This window comes from Manacus vitellinus, unplaced genomic scaffold, assembly GCF_001715985.3.
Source record: "Manacus vitellinus isolate BGI_N305 unplaced genomic scaffold, ASM171598v3 scaffold_16_pilon, whole genome shotgun sequence".
Taxonomy (NCBI): Eukaryota; Metazoa; Chordata; class Aves; order Passeriformes; family Pipridae; genus Manacus; species Manacus vitellinus.
Genome location: NW_021939189.1, coordinates 759,393 through 778,677, shown reverse-complemented (window position 1 = coordinate 778,677; position 19,285 = coordinate 759,393). Strand labels below are relative to the sequence as shown.

At 58.2% G+C, this 19,285-nt stretch overlaps 1 protein-coding gene and 1 non-coding gene across 2 annotated transcripts in view; one reads left to right on the top strand and one right to left on the bottom strand.

Annotated features, from left to right (window-relative positions):
- Positions 1 to 208: 208 nt before the first annotated feature.
- On the bottom strand, positions 209 to 281 carry TRNAK-CUU. The gene has a single exon. It is a non-coding gene; the product is annotated as a tRNA-Lys (tRNA).
- A 1,369-nt stretch (positions 282 to 1,650) lies between these two features.
- LOC103757008 (A disintegrin and metalloproteinase with thrombospondin motifs 7) overlaps positions 1,651 to 19,285 on the top strand; it is a 33,839-nt gene continuing 16,204 nt past the window's right edge. The window contains exons 1-16 of the mRNA XM_029958765.1: positions 1,651 to 1,693; positions 1,859 to 2,208; positions 3,207 to 3,378; positions 5,291 to 5,487; positions 6,577 to 6,660; positions 7,278 to 7,402; positions 8,434 to 8,583; positions 9,304 to 9,447; positions 13,163 to 13,307; positions 13,453 to 13,545; positions 14,127 to 14,272; positions 16,153 to 16,322; positions 16,496 to 16,629; positions 17,324 to 17,444; positions 17,814 to 18,058; positions 19,269 to 19,284. Of these exons, the coding sequence (XP_029814625.1) occupies positions 1,651 to 1,693; positions 1,859 to 2,208; positions 3,207 to 3,378; positions 5,291 to 5,487; positions 6,577 to 6,660; positions 7,278 to 7,402; positions 8,434 to 8,583; positions 9,304 to 9,447; positions 13,163 to 13,307; positions 13,453 to 13,545; positions 14,127 to 14,272; positions 16,153 to 16,322; positions 16,496 to 16,629; positions 17,324 to 17,444; positions 17,814 to 18,058; positions 19,269 to 19,284 (2,335 nt within the window). The remainder of the gene's footprint in view (positions 1,694 to 1,858; positions 2,209 to 3,206; positions 3,379 to 5,290; positions 5,488 to 6,576; positions 6,661 to 7,277; positions 7,403 to 8,433; positions 8,584 to 9,303; positions 9,448 to 13,162; positions 13,308 to 13,452; positions 13,546 to 14,126; positions 14,273 to 16,152; positions 16,323 to 16,495; positions 16,630 to 17,323; positions 17,445 to 17,813; positions 18,059 to 19,268; position 19,285) is intronic.

Sequence of the window (19,285 nt, the reverse complement as noted above, 5' to 3'; positions counted from 1 at the left end):
GCCTCACCGCCCGCGCCGCATCCCGCCCGGCCCCGCCGCGCAGGCGCGCATGGCGGGACATGAGTCCGGCCATCCCCGCCCCCGGCGCACGCCGTGCGGGGGCACAGCACAGCGCCCGGTGTGCAGTGGCGGCCGCCGGGGCCGCGAGCAGCGAGAAAAGGGGAAAAATAATGGAAAAAAAAAAAGGAAGGAAGAGGAAAATTTTATGCGCCCAACGTGGGGCTCGAACCCACGACCCTGGGATTAAGAGTCCCATGCTCTACCGACTGAGCTAGCCGGGCGCTGTGCTATTCGTGCGCCGCCCTCACCACTCGGCATAGCTCCGCGCGCCCGGCGCTGCGGCCGCCAGGGGGCGCGCGCGGTCCCCGCTCGTTTGCATATTACGTCATCGTTTAATTAAATATACATCTCTCTCTCAAGGCCGGCAGGGGCGGAGAAGAGGGAGACGCGGCCGGCTCCGGGGAAAGGCTGCAGGTGTGGGGGCCACGAGCGGCACCAGGAGGGGTGTTTAATGGCGCCAAGTTACCGCAGGTTTGCGCTCCCTGTTCGTTTTAACCTGAGAGGAAATAAAGAGGGGCAGCGAGGGGTAGCACCGGCTGGGGGGGGGACAGGGCAGCGTCAGCCAAGCACTCTTTCCCATTTTCAACGAAAATTCGCCGAAATGTTTCCCTTTCCACCGCAATCCCGCGGGCGGAGCACGGAGCGCAACGGGAGCGCGCCAAGGGGCGCCGAGCGCCAGCAGAGCGCGCTGCCCGCCCAGCCCGCCCGCCGATGCGCGTAGCCCCGCCCCGATGCGCGTAGCCCCGCCCCGATGCTCATAGCCCCTGCCCCGCGATGCTCATCAGCCCCCGCCGCGTTTACCCATCAGCCCGCCCCGATGCTCATAGCCCCGCCCCCGCCGCCCCTGGCTCGGCGGGCTCCCCCAGCGCCGCAGCCATGGCGGCCCCGGGCCGGGCTCCTGCCCCTGCTGCCCCTCCTGCCCCTCCTGCCCGGCCTGGCGCGCCGCGGGCAACGGCCGTTTCAGGGACCGGCGGGACAGGTCCGCGCGGGGACCGCGGGAGGGGCGCGCGGGGGCGTCCGCGGGGATGCGCGGGGATGGATGCGGGATGTCGTCGCGGGTACGCGGGGATGTCTGCGCGGATCCCGCGGGAATGCCGTGCGCCGTGGGGATGTCGCGCGGGGTGCGCGGGCGCCCGCGGGGCCGTAGCCGGGCACCGCGGTGCCCCGCCGCCGCTGGCAGCCCTTCCCTTGTCCCCGGCCGGCTGGGCAGGGTCGGACCCGGCTCCCCCGCGGGGCATCTTTCCGTGGCCCCCCGACTCCCCCCGGCACTCCGCCGGTGCACCCCCGGCTTCTGCCGGTTCTCCTGCGCTTGCGCCCCAGCCGGGTGAGGCTCCGGGGCGCTCAGTGCCCTGGGTTGCTTTGCCCGCGGCGGACGACGGCGTGCGAACACACGTGTTCCAAGCTGGGGATTTGAATTTTTTGCGGGTTTTTTCGTTGTTTGGTCGGTGGGTTTTTTACTGGAGCTGGAGTTTAGCAGCGGGAGTGTGTGCATGGAAACCGGGACCAGCCCCGGCAGAGCGAATCTCCGGAGCTGCCCGATCCCCCCGTCCCTCCCCACCCGATCCCTGACCCTGACCTTAACCCTGTCCCATGGCAAACCCCAGCCCTGACCCGCCGGGGGCACGAGGGGCAGGCGGGGTCCCTGCTCTTCGCTGCTCCGTGCCGTCCCAGTGGACACCAGTGACCTGATCCAACTGGTGTTTGGGTCCCTGCCGCGGGAGTTCACCCAGCGGAAGGAAGGGGTGGGAGAGGACAGGTGAGGAGCCCTGCAGGTAACCCCTGCACCCCCTCTCCCCAGAGCCGCCCCCGCCGCCCCCGGGCAGCGACATCGTTCATCCCATCAAGGTTGACGAGAGCGGATCCTTCTTGTCCTACGACCTGACCCACCGAGCCCTTCACCGGAGGTCTCCTGCCTCCAGGAGCAAGTTCCCTGCCTTCTACGAGCTGCATTACAAAGGACAACCCCTGAAATTCAACCTGAGCCTCAACAGGAACCTCCTGGCCCCGGGCTTTGTCAGCGAGAGGCGGTTCGGGGGCATCGCCGGCGCCAAGATCCAGCCGCACACCTCCAACCCCTGCCACATGATCGGGGAGGTTCGGAGCCGGGCGGAGGGAGGGCTGGCTGCCCTCAGCACCTGCGATGGCCTGGTAAGTACAGCCCTGACCCATAACGATCCTTAATCCACGAGGAAACAGGAGGAGCTAAGTCCCCCTTTCTGCTGAAAGCGACGGCAAAACTCCCGGCGGCAGCAGGGTCAGGATCCCAGCACGTAGGTCTGATGTGGCCGTGGATGAGCTGACTGTAAATTTCCCATGGATTCCAGTGGTTTGGGAACTCTCCGGGGCTGTGTTTGCTTGTTTGTGTCCAAATTCCCAAAGACAGCAATTCTCTGCCTTCTAGTACATAACTGTGTGGTTGTGAGGAGCTCGGAGCTGGAGGTGTTAATGACAACACAGCTCGTGGGTACTGAAACTACTCCCTGTTTCCTGAACTCTCCCCTGCCTTGATCCAAAGTGTGAAAGAGTAACAGTTTTGGGGGAAGGGTGGAAAACCTCCCGTGGGTTCACAGAAGTGGCACCACATAACCCATCCCGAGGGGGCTATGGGATGATAGGGGCATTGGGGTTGGGAACCCCTCTGTGTCCCCAGCACGGGCATGGGACAGAGGGAGGGATCACCAGCAGTGCCTGTGCTGGTGTCTCCCAGTTTGGAGGGATGACAGGTCCATGGGATCCTTGGTCTGCTGCTGCTCTCAGGTGGGGGTTGTGTTTGCTTTTTGAGCTTTCTGTGTTTGAATAAATGGCTTTCCACTGCCAGAGGGCAGAGTGAGATGTGAGATTGGGAAGGAATCCTTCCCTGGGAGGGTGGGGAGGCCCTGGCACAGGTTGCCCAGAGAAGCTGTGGCTGCCCCTGGATCCCTGGAAGAATCCAAGGTTGGACCAGGTTGGACGGGGCTTGGAGCAACGTGGGCTAGTGGGAGGTGTCCCTGCCCATGGCAGGGGATGGAATGGGGTGAGCTTTGAGGTCCCTTCCATCCCAAGCCATTCCAGGATTCTGTGATTCTAATGGTCACTCCCAGGCCCTTCAGTGTAACCCTGTGCTCAGTGCAGGTGCCTTCACAGTGCCCCCTTGTCTCTCCTGCCAGAAAGGCGTGTTCCGGCTCCTCAACGAGGACTATTTCATCGAGCCGGTGGCCAGCAGCCCCCGGGAGGACGGGGCAGCTCAGCCCCACAGGATATACAAGCGCCAGGCCCCCAAGGACGGGGCAGAGCAGGGCAGGAGCCCCCCAGCCCCCCGGGAAACCTGTGGCGTGCCAGGTACTGCCCCTTCCTCTGGCAATGTTGGTGCCACCAGTGACTCAGTGTGTGCTGAACCCCAACGTGTACCTCTCGCTCTCCTCTCCTCCCAGCCCTGCTGCAAGCAGGGAGATGATGGGGAGGCTGAGCCTTTGCTTTCATTCCCTTGAAAACTTCAGACCTGCTGGGGCATTGGACTTCGGGAGTGAAACCCAGTCACTGCCCAGGGAGTTCCTGCTGCAGGCAGTGTGTGGCTCCTTCTCTGTCCAGAGCACATGGGTTGGATAAACTCCCAAATGCAGGATTTCAAGTACTGAGGCTCAGTCCATCCCCAGCAGCTCAAGGGCACTGTACTCCTCAGTGAAGCTGCACCTTCCAGGCAGCACACCTTGGTTTGCTATTTCCTGGAGCTCTCTGCTTTCAGAAACTGGGGTTTTTTTGCTATGATCAGATTATTTTCAGGCATTCTTCTGATAATCTAAATTAATTATTTAATCTGTGGTAATAATCTTAACGGCTTCTTTGAAGTCTTTTCTTGACTCAAGTCTATTCTTGACTTTGAAGTGTATCCTTGAAAATTCATTTCTCGGGGTGTACTATGGCCCGTGTGTAACTCGTGTGGATCTCCCTTGCAGTCAGGGCTAGCAGGGTGGATATGCTGGGCATGCCCTGGAAAGGAATCCCAAAGCCTGTAGGATTTTAGTGACTGCCACCCTTCCATCCTGCCCTGATGTATTGCTGGTTTGCTTTGCAAAGCACCACAACAGCCAGATGCTGCTGGGCTGCTGGGTGGTGTTTAGCTTCTGTAATACGTGGTGCAGCCTGTGTGTACAGCTGGGTGAGTGTTTGAGAGGGATCATCCCAAAGGAAAATGCCCCACGAGCCCCCCAGGACCCCTGGGCACCCTCTGCTCTGCAGTACCCTCACGTCCTGGCTGGAAGCTCAGCAGCCAAGGACACAATGGAAACGAGCTCCAAGGAAGCCACTGCGATTAAACTGTCACAGTGGTATTAGCAATTCATCAAATTATCCAGATAGTTGGGATTTTTCAGGCTGGGGGATCAAACGCCCTTTCACAGCTAACGTACACTATAGTCCATAAAATGTAAAAGTCCATTGTTAGGGAAGAGAGGCTGAGCCTCCCAAACTGGTCGTGAAAGCGATTCCCACTGTGTGGGATGAGGTTTGTAAAGCCTTCACCCAGCTTGGGGCTGACCCTGACCTTGATCTTGGAGCAGCGTCACAGGGAAAGGCTCCACTGGAGAATTCCCAGTTGCTGGTGTGCGTGAGGAGCTCTCCTCCGCCTCCGGCCCCTGCTCAGCCCGCTGAACATTCCCGTTGTTTCTCCTTGGGAAGGAGCAGAGTTCAGTCTCCATGTGCCTGAGGAAATCTCTGTGCTGTCCTGCCAGGTCTTGGCTCGCCCAGGGCACTGATGGCTGTGGGATTTGGTTTAAGACTTCAGTCCAGCTTTGGGGGCACAGAACTTATCCTGTTGGGAACTGTGCCTCCCTGAAAAATATAGATCTGGGATGATAATCCAAAATGTTGAGCCACCAGGGTTGTTTCTCAGGTTGTTTCTCAAGCATCTCTGCAGGGTTGCCTGTAAATTCCCGTGTCAGTACAAACCCTAAAACTCTGCTCTGGGAGGCTCCGTGTTCCTTGTGGCATATTGCAAGCCCTGTTCCAGTCAAAGAAATTACTTCAAATGCTTTGTTTGTTTTTCTATCATGCTCATGTGCAGCAGACTGAGCTGAGAGTCTTCTGGAGCACAGAGCACAGCAAAATGCACATAAGTTATGGGTCTAAGTGTGGAGTCTTCTCCACACCTAAGGTTATTCCTTTGAACTAAAAAAAAAAAAAAAAAGATATTTTATCAAAATTGCAGACATTTCATCAAGAAAAAAAGACCTTTTTTCCCCATCTAATCCCTCAGAATCTCAGGAAAGCCTGGAGCGGTCTGAGAGGCGCAGGGAACGGTGGGAGCAGAGGCAGCACAGGAGGAGAAGAATTAGGCAGCGCTCCATCAGCAGGGAGAAGTGGGTGGAAACGCTGGTGGTGGCAGACACCAAGATGGTGGAGTTCCATGGCAGTGAGAACATCGAGAAGTACGTGCTGACCGTGATGAACATGGTGAGTCCTGGCCGGGCAGGGCAGAGCCATAGTGTGACACATGGAATCAGGGAATCAGGGAATGGTTGGGCTTGGAAGGGACCTCAGAGCTCATCCAGTTCTACCCCCCTGTGGGCAGGGACACCTTCCACCAGACCAGGTGGCTCCAAGCCCTGTCCAACCTGGCCTTGGACACTTCCAGGGATGGGGCAGCCACAGCTTCTCTGGGTAGAAGACCCCAGGGCTTGCCAGGACTCATCCCTGGTGGGACCTCAGCAAAGCTCTCACCACTCAGGCTCTTCCCACCCCCCTTGGCTTTGCTGCCCTGCTCAGTGCTCTGACCCCATGGGAGGATGGGTGGGTGGCAGCAAACCTGAGGGCAAAACCTCTGTGCAGGTGAGAGCAGCCAACACCATTTCACCTTCCTGTGGGGCTCAAGGGCCATGGGATGGGTGAAGTGGCCTCCCAGGGAGGTCCCCCAAAGGGAGACATGCTCCAGGGAAGGGAGGTGGTTGGTGCCAGAGCTGGTACTGTCTGGGTTAGCAGGAGAGATGGGAACAGCTTTTCTGGGAAGGAGCACCGGATTGTGGTGGGAATGTGGGGAAGTCTGCTGGTGCCACAGAAGAAGCAGAGAAGTCAGGGTGAGTTGGTTCAGTCTGTTTCCTCTTCTGCTGCCGGGGCAGCACCTCTTTGCATTCCAGAAGAGAGTTTTGGCTGATGCCAGGAAAGGGTGGGATTGGGTAGAGGACTTCAGGTAACATCCCTGGATTTTTGGGGGGTGGTGAAGGCACCCAGAGAGCACCGAATTCCTTTGAGATGTTAAACACATCTCTTGATGTGAGAGCAGAGAGCAGAGGGGTTCCCCGGGCGTTTTGGGATGAGTTCCAGCCTCTGCACAGATCATATCCAGTGCAAATGGAAATCATCGCAGGCCTCGGTCCAGGCCTGTGTCTGTTCCTGCCTTGATTTGGGGAATTCCCCGAGATGTCGTCAACAGCCTCCAGCAGCTTCCCCTGGAGCTCCTGTTCCTGCAGAGGGACGTGCCAGCAGCCGTGTCCCGGGGCTGGGCTCTGTCCTGAGCCGTGTTTCCTTGGCATTCCCGTGTCACAGGTGGCAGGGCTGTTCCACCACGCCAGCATCGGGAACCCCATCAACATCGCCATAGTGCGGCTCATCCTGCTGGAGCACGAGGAGGTGAGAGCAAACGGGGTGACTCAGCCCATCCTGGCTGGGATGCACTGGGAGCTGGCCTGGAAAGCCAGGCTGGGATGCACTGGGAGCTGGCCTGGAAAGCCAGGCTCCCTCCCGTGCCGTCTGCGTGGCCTGGAGGAGTTTGTGTAAGAGAAGTCCAGCATTTGCGCCCTCGTCTTGGCCAGAGGAGTCAGGGACAGCGTGGCCAGAGGAGCTGCTGAGTCTGAGTTTTAGGATGGTTTGTGCTAACTCAGCATGGGTGTGGGAGCAGAGGGCTGTGGGTCCCTGGGTGGCCGTGTCCCAGCTGCAGTGGTGGCTCTGAGGCCACTCAGACGGGCTCCCAGCTGTGTCCTTCGCCCCCAGCCAGGACGAGATATTTCCCTGCAGTGTTTCTTAACCCCCATTACTGGATGATTTCATGTTTTGGTTGAATCACAGATGAAAAGAAAGCAGGAAAAGGACTTTATTCCCACCCGGCCTACAACCTATAAACATGGAGCAGTTCCATCTGGATGGCAGTCACTGCCGATTCCACTCCCATGTGTCTGAGATCAGACCTCTCCACCCCAAAACCCAAACAGCTCCAGCAGTGATATGACAGCAGGCTTCTTCTCTTTCAGGAGGACCTGAAGATCTCCCACCATGCAGACAACACCTTGAAAAGCTTTTGCAAGTGGCAGAAGAGCATCAATGTGAAAGGAGATTCCCATCCCCTGCACCACGACGTCGCCGTCCTGCTCACCAGGTATCGTGTCCTCCTGATGTGCTGCTGTAGGTGCTGCTCTGTCAGGAAGAACCTGCCCTGGCTGCAGGTAGAGGGGCAGGCAGAGGAACATCCCGGGGGGAGCTGGTGAAACCTCACTGTCCACGGCTGAGCCCTGCCTGGACACCTGCACCTAAGATATGGAACATGAAACCGGGAGATATCTGGCTCCTGACGGCTGGAACTGTGGTGGAAGGTGTCCCTGCCCATGGCAGGGGGCTGGAATGAGATGAGCTTTAAGGTGCCTTCCGACCCAAACCATTCCAGGGCTCATTGATTCTATGAACTGGTCTCAAACCTCAGGTTTCCAGTTGAAGTTTCCAAACCAGGTTTTCCCCGTGGCCCTCTTGCCAAGCCCCAGAGCGGCTGGATCCTCCCAGGAGTTGTACACAGGGATTAACTCTCCTTTTTTTCCTGGAGGCTGGGCTTGGCAGAGGAGCCTCTGGGAAGCCCCTGACCTCCCATGGAGCCAACAGGAATTCATGGCTCTGGCCAAGTTTATATACCTTACAGTCAAGCCCTGCTCTGAGGGTTTCGGGCTGCCGTGCCTTGGCTTTTGGCAGCGTTGTGGTGGTTTGGGTGATGATTCACAACCCACAACAGCTTTATCTTCTCTGGGAAGTTGCTTTGTAGCAGAAATGAGGCGCTTCAGGCCTTGTACTTAATGGAGTTGTTCCTCCTGGGTGGCTGGAGCCGCCCTGGACCACAGCACCCCTGGGCTGTGCTGCCCCATAGGAATTGCTTTATTATTCCAGCATCGGTTTTATTTATACAACGGAATAAACGCAGCCAGCAGTTCCCATTAATCAGGCTCAGTAATGAGCTGGGGATAGGGGAGAGGAAAGGGGAAAGGAAAGGTCGTCAGTGTTTCCATTGTGGAGGCTGTTGGATGGCTCTGTTCTCACTTCTGTCTGGCCGCTGTCCGTGTGTCTGGGCCGTGTCCCACACTCTGTCCTGCCGCCTTCCAACGCCCTCTCTGCTCTGTGTCTGTCTGTCTGTCCCTGTTGCCCAAGGAAGGACATCTGTGCTGCCATGAACAGGCCCTGTGAGACGCTGGGGCTGTCCCACGTGGCGGGGATGTGCCAACCCCACCGGAGCTGCAACATCAACGAGGACACGGGGCTGCCCCTGGCCTTCACCGTGGCCCACGAGCTCGGACACAGGTACCACCAGCTTCCTCCTCCTCCTCTTCCTCTGCGCTGCTCAGTCAGGGCTGGACAAGGCACGGGGGGAAGTTGGGAGAAGGTTCCCAGTGGTTCCTCACTGCTGCAACCCCTCCTTTCTCCCCCGGGGATTTCATTCCAGAGTTTAGTTTTTGGTTGCCCCATGTTTAATGAAAACCACATAATCCAAGGCAACCTGGACAAATTGTGTTTAAGTATTACCCTGTGCTAGTTTGGGAAGGCTTTGGAGCAGCTTTAAAACAGGATCTGTCTGTAGAATCAGCAACAGATTTCAATCAAATTTTGACAAGATCACTTGAACACCATAGTTCCCAATAGACATCTGTGTGGGGGAAAACACCCACCAGTAAGTTTAATTAGATGATCTTGTTCAATATTCCTGAGTATTCAGTGGGAAATAAAAGCACAGGACAAAGTTGGGGGCAGTGTCCTCGGTATCAGTAAAACATCCCCCAGGGCCAGGCCCCTGTCCCTGTCCCTGCCCATGTCCCCATGGTGCTGGATGCCCTGTCCCTGCCCTGTCCCTGGTGCTGGATGCCCTGTCCCTGCCCAGTCCCTGGTGCTGGATGCCCTGTCCCTGCCCGTGTCCCCGGGGCTGTGCCGGGGCCGTGTCCGGTGTGGCGGTGCCGGGAGGCGGCGGCTGCGTGGTTGTGGTGGCCGTGGCTCATCTCCCCTCTGTGGGACTGTGCTCTTACACAGTTTTGGGATTCAGCATGATGGAAGCAGCAATGACTGTGAGCCAGTTGGGAAAAGACCTTTCATCATGTCTCCACAGCTCCTGTATGACACGTCCCCACTCACCTGGTCCCGCTGCAGCCGCGAGTACATCACACGGTTCCTCGAGTAAGTCCTTCCTCCTCTTCTTCCTCGCTGGGCGTGCTGGGGGAGCTCGGGGCCAGGGTGCAGGGGGATGCTTTTACCTCTAAGAGCTTCTGTCTAAGAGCATCTGGGGGTCTTTTACCCAGAGAAGCTGTGGCTGGCCCATCCCTGTGAGTGCCCCAGGCCAGGTTGGACAGGGCTTGGAGCAACCTGGGCTAGTGGAAGGTGTCCCTGCCATGGCAGGGGGTGGCACTGGATGGGCTTTAAGGTCCCTTCCAATCCAAACCATTCTATGGTTCCATGACCTCCCTGGGCTGCCTCCCCCGTGCTGTGGAGGGGGCTCAGGAGTGTTTGGGTGGCACAGGGTCTGGGGTTGCACAGGCAAAGCCAGAGTGGTTTCCTCGATGCTCTCGGCAGTCCCTGCACGGGCTGGATGTTGTCACCCTGAGGAGGCATCACGTGGGGAAACGAGACCCAGCCAGATTCCTCCCCGGGTTTGTTTATTTTTAGCACCCAGGACTGATTTTTCAGGCTGTTGTTATGAAGTTCCAAGGAACACAGCCCAGAGATTTACGTCTGTCAGTAACTTGCACTGGAGGAACATTTTCCTTCCTTGCTATGGGAAGGTTTGAAAACAATGAGGAGCAGCAGTGGGAGAGCTGGATGAGGGGCTGGTGCTCTGTGGTGGGGAGGTTGCCAGGGCTGAACTCCTGCTCCTAAACCCCAGCCTGGGACATGTGGGTTTGGCCCCGTGCAGGGGGAATTATTGTTGATTTATGGCTTTCAGAGGAATGGAGCCTTTCTGTATCTGGAGTGCTCTTGGCCCTCTGCTTTTAACCTTCACTTTTGCATTTAGAATTTCCTGCTTGTGATGACCTTGGGTTGCTCTGAGCTGGGATGGGGGAGAGACAAAGCAGCTGGGTGCTCCTCTGGTTGGGTTTTGGTCTCTTTACCCCCCCCAGAAGGGGCAGTTCTTCCTTCAGAAGGAAGCCAGCAGGCATCTGTCCCTGGCTGTGACATCCCTGAGGCCAGGGAGAGGCCAGGGGCCAGCACAGACATGAGTTGTTATGATGTGGTGTTGGCAGGAGGACAGGAAGGAGTGAGCCAGAAAATGGGACCCTGCTGACCTGGGGTTGCTGGCTGTGCTTGGAACAGGCCTCACGTTTGGAGAAAAGCCACTCTCAGATGATGATTATTATTCTTGTACAGAAGATTATTATTTTACAAGCACTGCTGAGTGTTTAAGGATCTCCAAGTGATTCCTGGCAGTGGCACAGCCCTGGCACTGCAGGGCAGCCAGGGCTGGAGACCCTCCTGGGTCAGGGTCCACTCAGACACCCAGGGGCACTGGAACAGGTCCCTTCCCTGCTGTGGCAGTGGTGTCCCCAGGGAAGGACCCTCCCTGGCTCAGGCTGATGTGGGATGCCAGCACAGGCAGCAGTTGTGGGATTTTCCCCTCTCCCCACTGCAGGATGCTGTAAGGCTCTTTGTTCCCCCCACTCACCATGGCACGAGCTCTTTCCCAGCCCAGCTGGTGGAACATCCTTGTCAAACAGGATCTGGTGTCTCATGGATGCCTTCCCTGCACCCTGATCCCGGGGTGGATGGAGCAGCCTCCCTTCATTTCTGCAGCCCTGGCACAGCTGCAGTCTGTCCCTTCTCCCTTCAGTCTTTGCTCTACATCAAACAACCAGTTTTTCAGCCTCTTTCCACAGTGCTGGAGCTCTTCTTCCATCATCCTCCTCTTCCCAGGGCCTGGGGCTGGCTGCTCCTGCCAGCTCCACCAGCTCCTGGTTGTGCAGCTGATTCTGCCCAAGCTCCAGTTGCTCCAATCCTTGCCTTTGTTTTTATTGAATTCTGTCCTGGCTCTTTCTAGACCCTTCCTCCAGTTCTCTCAGAGCTTTTGGAATTTTAATCCTGCTCTCAAATGTATCTGCAGATCCTCCCAGCCTGCTCACAGATGGGGATTTAATCATCCTTCCATCCACTCCATCATCCAGCTCGTTAGGGAAGGGCTGGAACAGGCAGAGGCAGCTCAGACCCCTGCGTGTTTCCCTGCGGAGTGGATTTACTGCAGATCCCTGCAAAGCCAGAGGGAAACTCAGGCCAGCTTTTCCTGGCTTACAGATGTGTTTTGGCCAATTGAAGAGACCAGTAGAACAATTGTAAAGCGTTCTTTACAATTGTTCTGGTCAGAAGTAGGTTCTGACCAGAGCACTGGAAAGCTGGTGCAGGTCTCAGTCACCCCCGGGTTGGACAGGGAGCACAGGGAGTGCCCTGAGCAGCTCAGGGGGCAGGAGGGTTGGGGCAGTCTGGGGGGGACATGGGGCCCCATGTGGGACCCAAACAGGCACAGCAGCACCAGTGTCACACATGTGGCTCAACCAGGATGAAGTGCTTAAGCCTGGACTTCTCCCAGTGCAGACACCATTCCTTCCGTTTTTAAAGAAAATACTCCAAGTGTTTTCCACCAGCAGATAAAGAAAACAGGGCAAGGGAAAAGAAGACAGGACAAGGGGGAATGGCTTCCCAGTGCCAGAGGGCAGGGTTAGATGGGATATTGGGAAGGAATTCTTCCCTGTGAGGGTGGGCAGGCCCTGGCACAGGTTGCCCAGAGAAGCTGTGGCTGCCCCTGGATCCCTGGAAGTGTCCAAGGCCAGGTTGGATGGGGCTTGGAGCAACCTGGGATAGTGGAAGGTGTCCCTGCCCATGGCAGGGGGTGGCATGGATGGGCTTTAAGGTCCCTTCCCACCTAGACCATTTTGGGATTCTGGGATTCAATGGAAATACCTGTGGGGGTGCCATGCAGTGACCCCCTGTGTGCCTGGAACAGGCTGCACCCTGACACTGTGTCCAGCTGCCCAATCCATGCCCAATCCATCTGGGCTCAGTCCTGCATTGCCCACTGCCATCCTTCCCTTCCCCCTGGGCTGGGAGAGGCAGGATGCTCCTGCTGTTGGGAATCTGGAAATGAGGCTCTCCAGCCTCTGGGCTGCTGAAATCAACCTATTTCCTGAATTTTCCAATAGGGACATACAAGTATTTTGCAGTAAGGATATACATGGGACTTTTGGGGGCTGCCTCCAGCTGTGTGAGCTGTTTGCAGGTGTCCAGCGTGGAACTCACTGGGTGGGATGGGAAAGGGAGGAGGGGGTGCTGGTTCTGCCTGGCATTGCCCCATGGCTCTGCCAGCACCCCAGAGCAGGAGCTCTCCCGTGCTTCCAGCCCTTGTTTCCGTGTTGCTGGTTTGGGTAAAAAAGGAATCTGGTTTCCAGTTAATTCAGAGCCGTTCCCAATCACAACAAACCCGAGTAATCTAATCTGCCCCGGCCTCGCCAGAGGCTTTGCCTTGCTGGAAACGGGTTTGTTTAAATCAACACTGAAGGCTGAACTGGTGACAACTCCGTGCACGTTTGGGAAGTATCGCAGCAGAAGCAGCGGGAGCGGAGGGAGGCACCAGCCCAGGGGCTGCAGGGAGAAGCCGCTGCCTTTGTCCCTTCTCCTTCCCACTGTCCTGCCAAACCCGGGGGACGCGGGGTGATCACTCGGGGGGCTCCCGCCCCCAAAATCAGGTACCCACACGTGCCCGTCGGTGCTGGAGCGGCTCCAGGGCTGGTTGCAGAGCAGGAGTCCTGTCAGGGAGAATCGCTAATTGCTCCGCACGCGGCGGGACGTTAATGAGCTGCTGCTCCTCCCTGGTGGCTGCCCCGGTGACACCGCCCTGCCCTCTCTCTTTCAGCCGGGGCTGGGGGCTGTGCCTGGATGACCCCCCAGCCCGGGAGGTGCTGGACTTCCCCCTGGTGCCCCCGGGGGTCCTGTACGACGTGGGCCACCAGTGCCGGCTGCAGTACGGCCCCTACTCCACCTTCTGCGACGACATGGATGTAAGCTGGGATACCCCGCGGAGCAGGGGCTCCCGGGATCTCTGGGGTGGGGGTTTTGCTGGGGCCACCCTCTCCTCGTGGGTTAAATCTGTGCTGGAGGGCTGGCTGGGCAATAACTGTGTCCTGCACAACCTGTTTCCTGCAGAGCGTCTGCAACACGCTGTGGTGCACGGTGGGGAACACGTGTCATTCCAAGCTGGATGCGGCTGTGGATGGCACAGCCTGTGGGGACAACAAGGTAACGGGGAGCAGACCCTCTGTGGCCTCAGGGACCCCCTGTCCTGCACACAGAGGAGCTTCACAGGCTCCAGCACAGGGACAGGCTCATCCCGCTGCCCATGCTCTGTCCAAACACCCGCTGCTCCCAGGAGGGGCTGCCTGCAGGGAAGCTTAGAAATCCTTGGGAAGGTGAAGCCAACAGTTAATGACCATGGCAGGAGAGCACCAGGCTCGTTCTGCTCTCTGTCTGCTGTGGTGGTGCATGCTCATCCCTGGGATCTTCCCCACCACTGAGCCTCACTGGCTCTTCCCTCTGGGCTGAGATTGGGTTGAGAATTCCCTTAACGAGGGGTCTCAGTGGAGATTTGGGTTTGTTACCTCAGACAAGTCCCAAGCAGCCCAGCATCTCTGTATTTCCCATTGTTTGAGGTGCTCCAGGCTCTGGCAGAGCCCAGCTGACCCCAGGCACCCCTGTGCAAGCAAAACATGGATTTCTGTGGGACAGTGTGTGTGCTGGGTGTCCCTGCACCCTGCACCGGGCTCAGACTTGGCAGCAGTTCCTGCATCCTTAGCCTTGTTCTCTCTGCTGTCCCTCTGCAGTGGTGCTTCAACGGGGAGTGTGTTCCTGTGGGTCACCGGCCCGAGCCCATCGACGGTGGTTGGAGCTCCTGGAGCTCCTGGGCTGCCTGTTCCCGGAGCTGCGGGGCCGGAGTGCAGAGTGCTGAGAGGCACTGCAGCACCCCCACGTGAGTGCAGCCCAGCCCAGCCCACCTCAGCCCATCCCAGCCCACCCCAGCCCATCCCACCCCTGCCATGGCCAGGGACACCTCCCGCTAGCCCAGGCTGCTCCAGGCCCCGTCCAACTTGGCCTTGGACACTTCCAGGGATCCAGGGGCAGCCACAGCTTCTCTGGGCAACCTGTGCCAGGGCCTCAGCACCCTCATAGCCAGGAATTCCTTCCCAATATCCCATCCAACCCTGCCCTCTGGCAGTCGGAAGCCATTCCCTGTGTCTTGTCCCTCCATCCCTTCTCCCCAGTCCCTCTCCAGCTCTCCTGGAGCCCCTTTAGGCCCTGGAAGGGGCTCTCAGGTCTCCCTGGAGCCTCCTCTTCTCCAGCTGAACCCCCCCAGCTCTCCCAGCCTGGCTCCAGAGCAGAGGAACCCAACTCTTCCTTATTCCCTGTAAAGCCAGGAGCCATCATCTGTCCAGTGCAGTCCTACCCCGGCACACACAGCCAGGCTGTGCCATCGTGCAGTTATTGGGCTGAACGATGAGCTTTCGGACACTCAGGGCATTTATTTCCTGGGGTGACCCCCGGGAGCCTCTGGAGAGGCCGGGTTTGCTCTGGCTCCCTCCCAGGGTCACTCCCGGTCTGTGCAGGCAGGGAGCGGTTGCAGTGACTCAAACAAAGGGCAAAGACTCAGAGATGTAAAACACATCCCAGTGTCCTTTAGTGACAGAACAGCAAACCAGGCATTCTTGGAGCCTGATTCAGAGTTGTTTTGGAAAATCCTGCTGCAGTTTGTCAGCCTGCTGCATTCCTTGAGCCAGGGCTGGCTCCCGCCTGGGAGCATCCGGGCAGTGCCAGAGGAGCCTCCTTCTCCATCCCATGATTTCTGGGCTGATCCATCTGCTCCCCAGATGTCCCCTTGGTCACCAAATTGCTGTTGCACAGGATTCAGCCCAATGCCCTGGCTTGCCCAGGAGCTGGAGTGCCCTGGGACGGGGAGGAAAAGGGCTTTGTGAGTGATGATCCAGGGGAATCGCTTTTCCATGGCATGAGGAGCCCTGGCAGCCCTAGGAATGGGCTCCTGATGTGCCCAGGTGTGTGTTCTGCCCATCCTCTCCCTGGGGCACGTTTGGCACGTGCTGTGGGGCTGTTGAGGGAAGTGCTGTGTTGTCTCAGACCTGGGTCAAGAGCCAGGTCTGGTTTGACATGAGCTCCGTGGCAGAAGTGCTGTGGTAGTTTATGGAGTGTTCCAAACACAGCTGTGGACAGGCGGGAGAGCAAACACTGGGAAAGCAGCGGAATTTCCCGGGCAGTTGTTTGCTTTGGCCACCGGAGGTAAATCTCCAGCTTTGCCTTTGGGATGGAGTGAGCAAACGTGTGTGCTGGGCACCCCTCCTCCCACAGACATTCCCTCGGGGCAGGGCATGTAAACACAGCCCCAAAATAATCATTAACTTCATTCTCTTCAGCAAAGTGTGTCCTGGAGAAGGAATTTTCATGAGGTTGTGGGGACATGGGCCATGGAGAGTGGTGTGGCCAAAGGAAAAGGCAGCATGGCAGGAACCTGAGAGAAAATTATTGTGGCTTTTCAAGTCCCTCTTAGTTTAAAAAGACCAGTGACAGCTTTGCTGTTCCCTTGGGCAGTAGAGGAGCAGAGCTGGAGGGGTATCCTGGGTGGGATGGAGAGCAGCTCCTCCAGGGCAGCTGCAGGACAGGCACCAGGCTGGATGGAGCTTGGAGCAACCTGGGATAGTGGAAGGTGCCCCTGCCCATGGCAGGAGAGTGGAACAGATGGGCTTTAAGGTCCCTTCCAACCCAAATCCTCCCAGGATTCCATGACTCTGAAGTCTCTTTCATCCAAAGCCTCCCTGATTTGCCTCTCCCTGCCCTGGACAGGCCGAAGTACGGGGGCCGTTACTGCCTGGGGGAGCGGAAGCGGTTCCGGATTTGCAACGTCAGGCTGTGCCCCCCGGACAAGCCCTCCTTCCGCCAGGTCCAGTGCAGCCAGTTCAACCCCATGCTCTACAAAGGGAAGCTCTACAAGTGGACACCAGTGCCCAACAACAGTGAGTGGAGGGCAGAGACCTCAAACACAGAAACCCTCGAACGCGGTCCCGCAGAGGGTCCGAGTGCTGTTTGTGCCCCAGACTCGCCTGCAGTGTGACCCCACTGGGCTCGCAGGGCTGAGGTGTGTTGCCCCCGCTGCTGGGGTTCAGTGTGTGCCTGTTGGGTTCCCCAGTTAACCCCTGCGAGCTGCACTGCCGGCCGGAGCACGAGTACTTTGCGGAGAAGCTGCGGGACGCGGTGGTGGACGGGACGCCGTGCTACGAGCGGGACGCCAGCCGGGACATGTGCATCAACGGCATCTGCAAGGTGGGTCCTGTGCTGCTCCTCCGGGAGCCAGCCCAGGGACGGCCCTGCCTGGGAAAACACGTGACCCATCCCTTGGGGAACCAGCGTCCCCTCCCTCCCGTGCTGAGGTGGTTCCCATTGTCGTTCCCCACTTGGAAAGCGTTCCTGATTTCCTTGGGGGGTGTCGTACACACATGTTCCAGCCTCTGTGCTGCCCCAAGGATATAGAGCACAGCCCAGGCCAGGTGGGACAGGGCTTGGAGCAACCTGGTCTAGTGGAAGGTGTCCCTGCCCATGGCAGGGGGGTTGGAACTGGACTGTCTTTAATGTCTCTTGCAACCCAAACCATTCCAGGATTCTACGAATCCGTTGGAGATGGTGCAGTTGATGCTGCAAATGGTCTGGGAGATCCTGGTGTGGCTGGGGAGGCTTTGCCAAGCTGTGCCCTGGGTCCTTCAACTGCCTTTAGTGGCAGTGAACCGATCCCTTTATCTGTTTGCCTAGGGAAACTGTCCCAGGGTTTGGGATGGAATAAGCACACGTGAAGACGTTGGATTTCTGTTAAATGAGGGAGTGGGTGGTGGTCTGTGGTCTGCAGGGCAGAGTCCCACGTGGGAGGCATTAGAGCTCAAGGCCATGTGCCCCTGGGACTCGCAGGGGTGGGAGGGGAGTTGGGGGTGTCCCCAGCCCTGGGGCTGACGGGGGTCCCTTGCAGAACGTGGGCTGTGACTACGAGATCGACTCGCATGCGGTGGAGGATCGGTGTGGGGTCTGCCACGGGGACGGCTCCACCTGCCACACCGTCCACAAGACCTTCGAGGACAGCGAGGGGCTGGGTAAGGGCACAGCACTGTCCCCAAAACACTGAGTGCCTGGTCCATGCAGAGCCAGGCTTGCTGTCACTGCTGCTGCTGCTGCTCATTCCCAGGGAAGCTTTTAATCCCAGTTTGTCAGGTTTTTTGGGTTCAGACAGCAGGGCATGCAGCTGGGCTCAGTGCAAGGTGGGGTCTGGTGCCCATGGGTGCCTTACAGAGATGTAAGGATTGGCATGATGCTGGCACTCAGTGGACACTGGCCCCCACCCAGGAGACAGTAGCACCCACAGAGGGGACACTTTTACCCGCTCAGGGGACACTCATCCATCCAAGGGCACAAATTGTCTCTGCCACATCTCCCCCAAGACCAACGCTCGGTTCCATTCCCAGGCTACGTTGATATTGGGATTATCCCTGTGGGAGCCCGGGAGATCCGGATTGAAGAAGTCGCAGAAGCCGGGAATTTCCTGGCGCTGCGGAGCGAGGACCCGGAGAAGTATTTCCTGAATGGTGGCTGGACCATCCAGTGGAACGGGGACTACAGGGTGGCAGGGACCACCTTCACCTACAAGAGGACGGGGAACTGGGAGAATCTCACCTCTCCAGGGCCCACCGTGGAGCCCGTGTGGATCCAGGTACGATGGGATACACTGCAGGGAGGATGGGGGGACAGAGCCCCCGGATCTCCTGCCTTCCTGGGCAGGGCTGAGCTGCCACTGTCCGTCACAGCACTTCCCTGCATCCAGGGGGTGGGGCTCTGCAGCTCCTGGCTGAGTGTGTTTCTCTGGGAGCCAACACTGGAGCAGCCAAGCACATGCCACCGGCCCAGCGAGCGCTTCCAGCCCACAGCACTTCCAGCTGAGCCTCGTCCCCTTCCCGCCTTCCTCAAAATATTTACACGGGAGAGGGAGCGTGAGGAGAAAGAGCCGTTTCCTGAGGCCCTTCCCATATCTTATCAAGAGCAGGGGAAGAGCCCTTGGTGCTTCTGGCTGGGCTGGTCAGGGGTGAGGGATCTGCCAGTTAATGCAAAGCTGTTGGGAGTCAATATCCTTGTGCCTGTGGGGCCAAGCTTTGCTCTGGAGAAGCCAGTGGGAATCATCCCACAGAGGATGGCACAGCCAGCTCCAGGCTGAAACCCCTCGTGGTGCCAGGTGTGGTGCAGGGGCAGTGATGGCCACGGAGCCGCATCCCATGGACCCCCAGGACCCTCCCCTGCCCGATGGTCATGGCTCATCCCGACACACTCTCCGGAGCACCAGCCCCTTTGCACAGGCTCTCCTGGAGCTCAGCCTCCCTGAGCAGCCAAATTTTCTTCCCTAACCCTTCCCTTCCTCAGTGGCTGAGCAGCAGGATCCTGGGCTCGCTGCCTCCAAGAGCTGCTGTTAATGGGAACGCTGGCGCGCTCGGCACCCGCGAATCACTTTCTGGGATTCGTAGCCTAATTAAAGCCTTTGGACAAGAGTGTTTCAATATTCATGGAGAGGTTTTGGAAAGACGCCCTGGCTTCCGCCAAAGCTCCAAGAACAACAAAGCTTTGGCAATAATGGGAGTGCTTAGGCTAAGAAAAACAGGGATAAACTCCTGGCCCTCTCCAGCGTGGGTGCAGGAGGTGCTTTGTCAGGACTTGTGTCAACCGCAGGAGCAGCGGGAGCCTGTTCCCAGCAATTTAGGGAATTCCTCCAGGCAGCAACATCTTCCTTTAGACCAGGTTGCTCCAAGCCCTGTCCAACCTGGCCTTGAACACTTCTGGCCGTGCTGGGCAGGTCGTTCTCCCCGGGGAGCCCCCGGGGTGTGTGTGATGCCACCCCCCTGCTGCCCTGCCCTGACCGGCCCCTGTCCTCCCAGCTGCTGTTCCAGGAGAC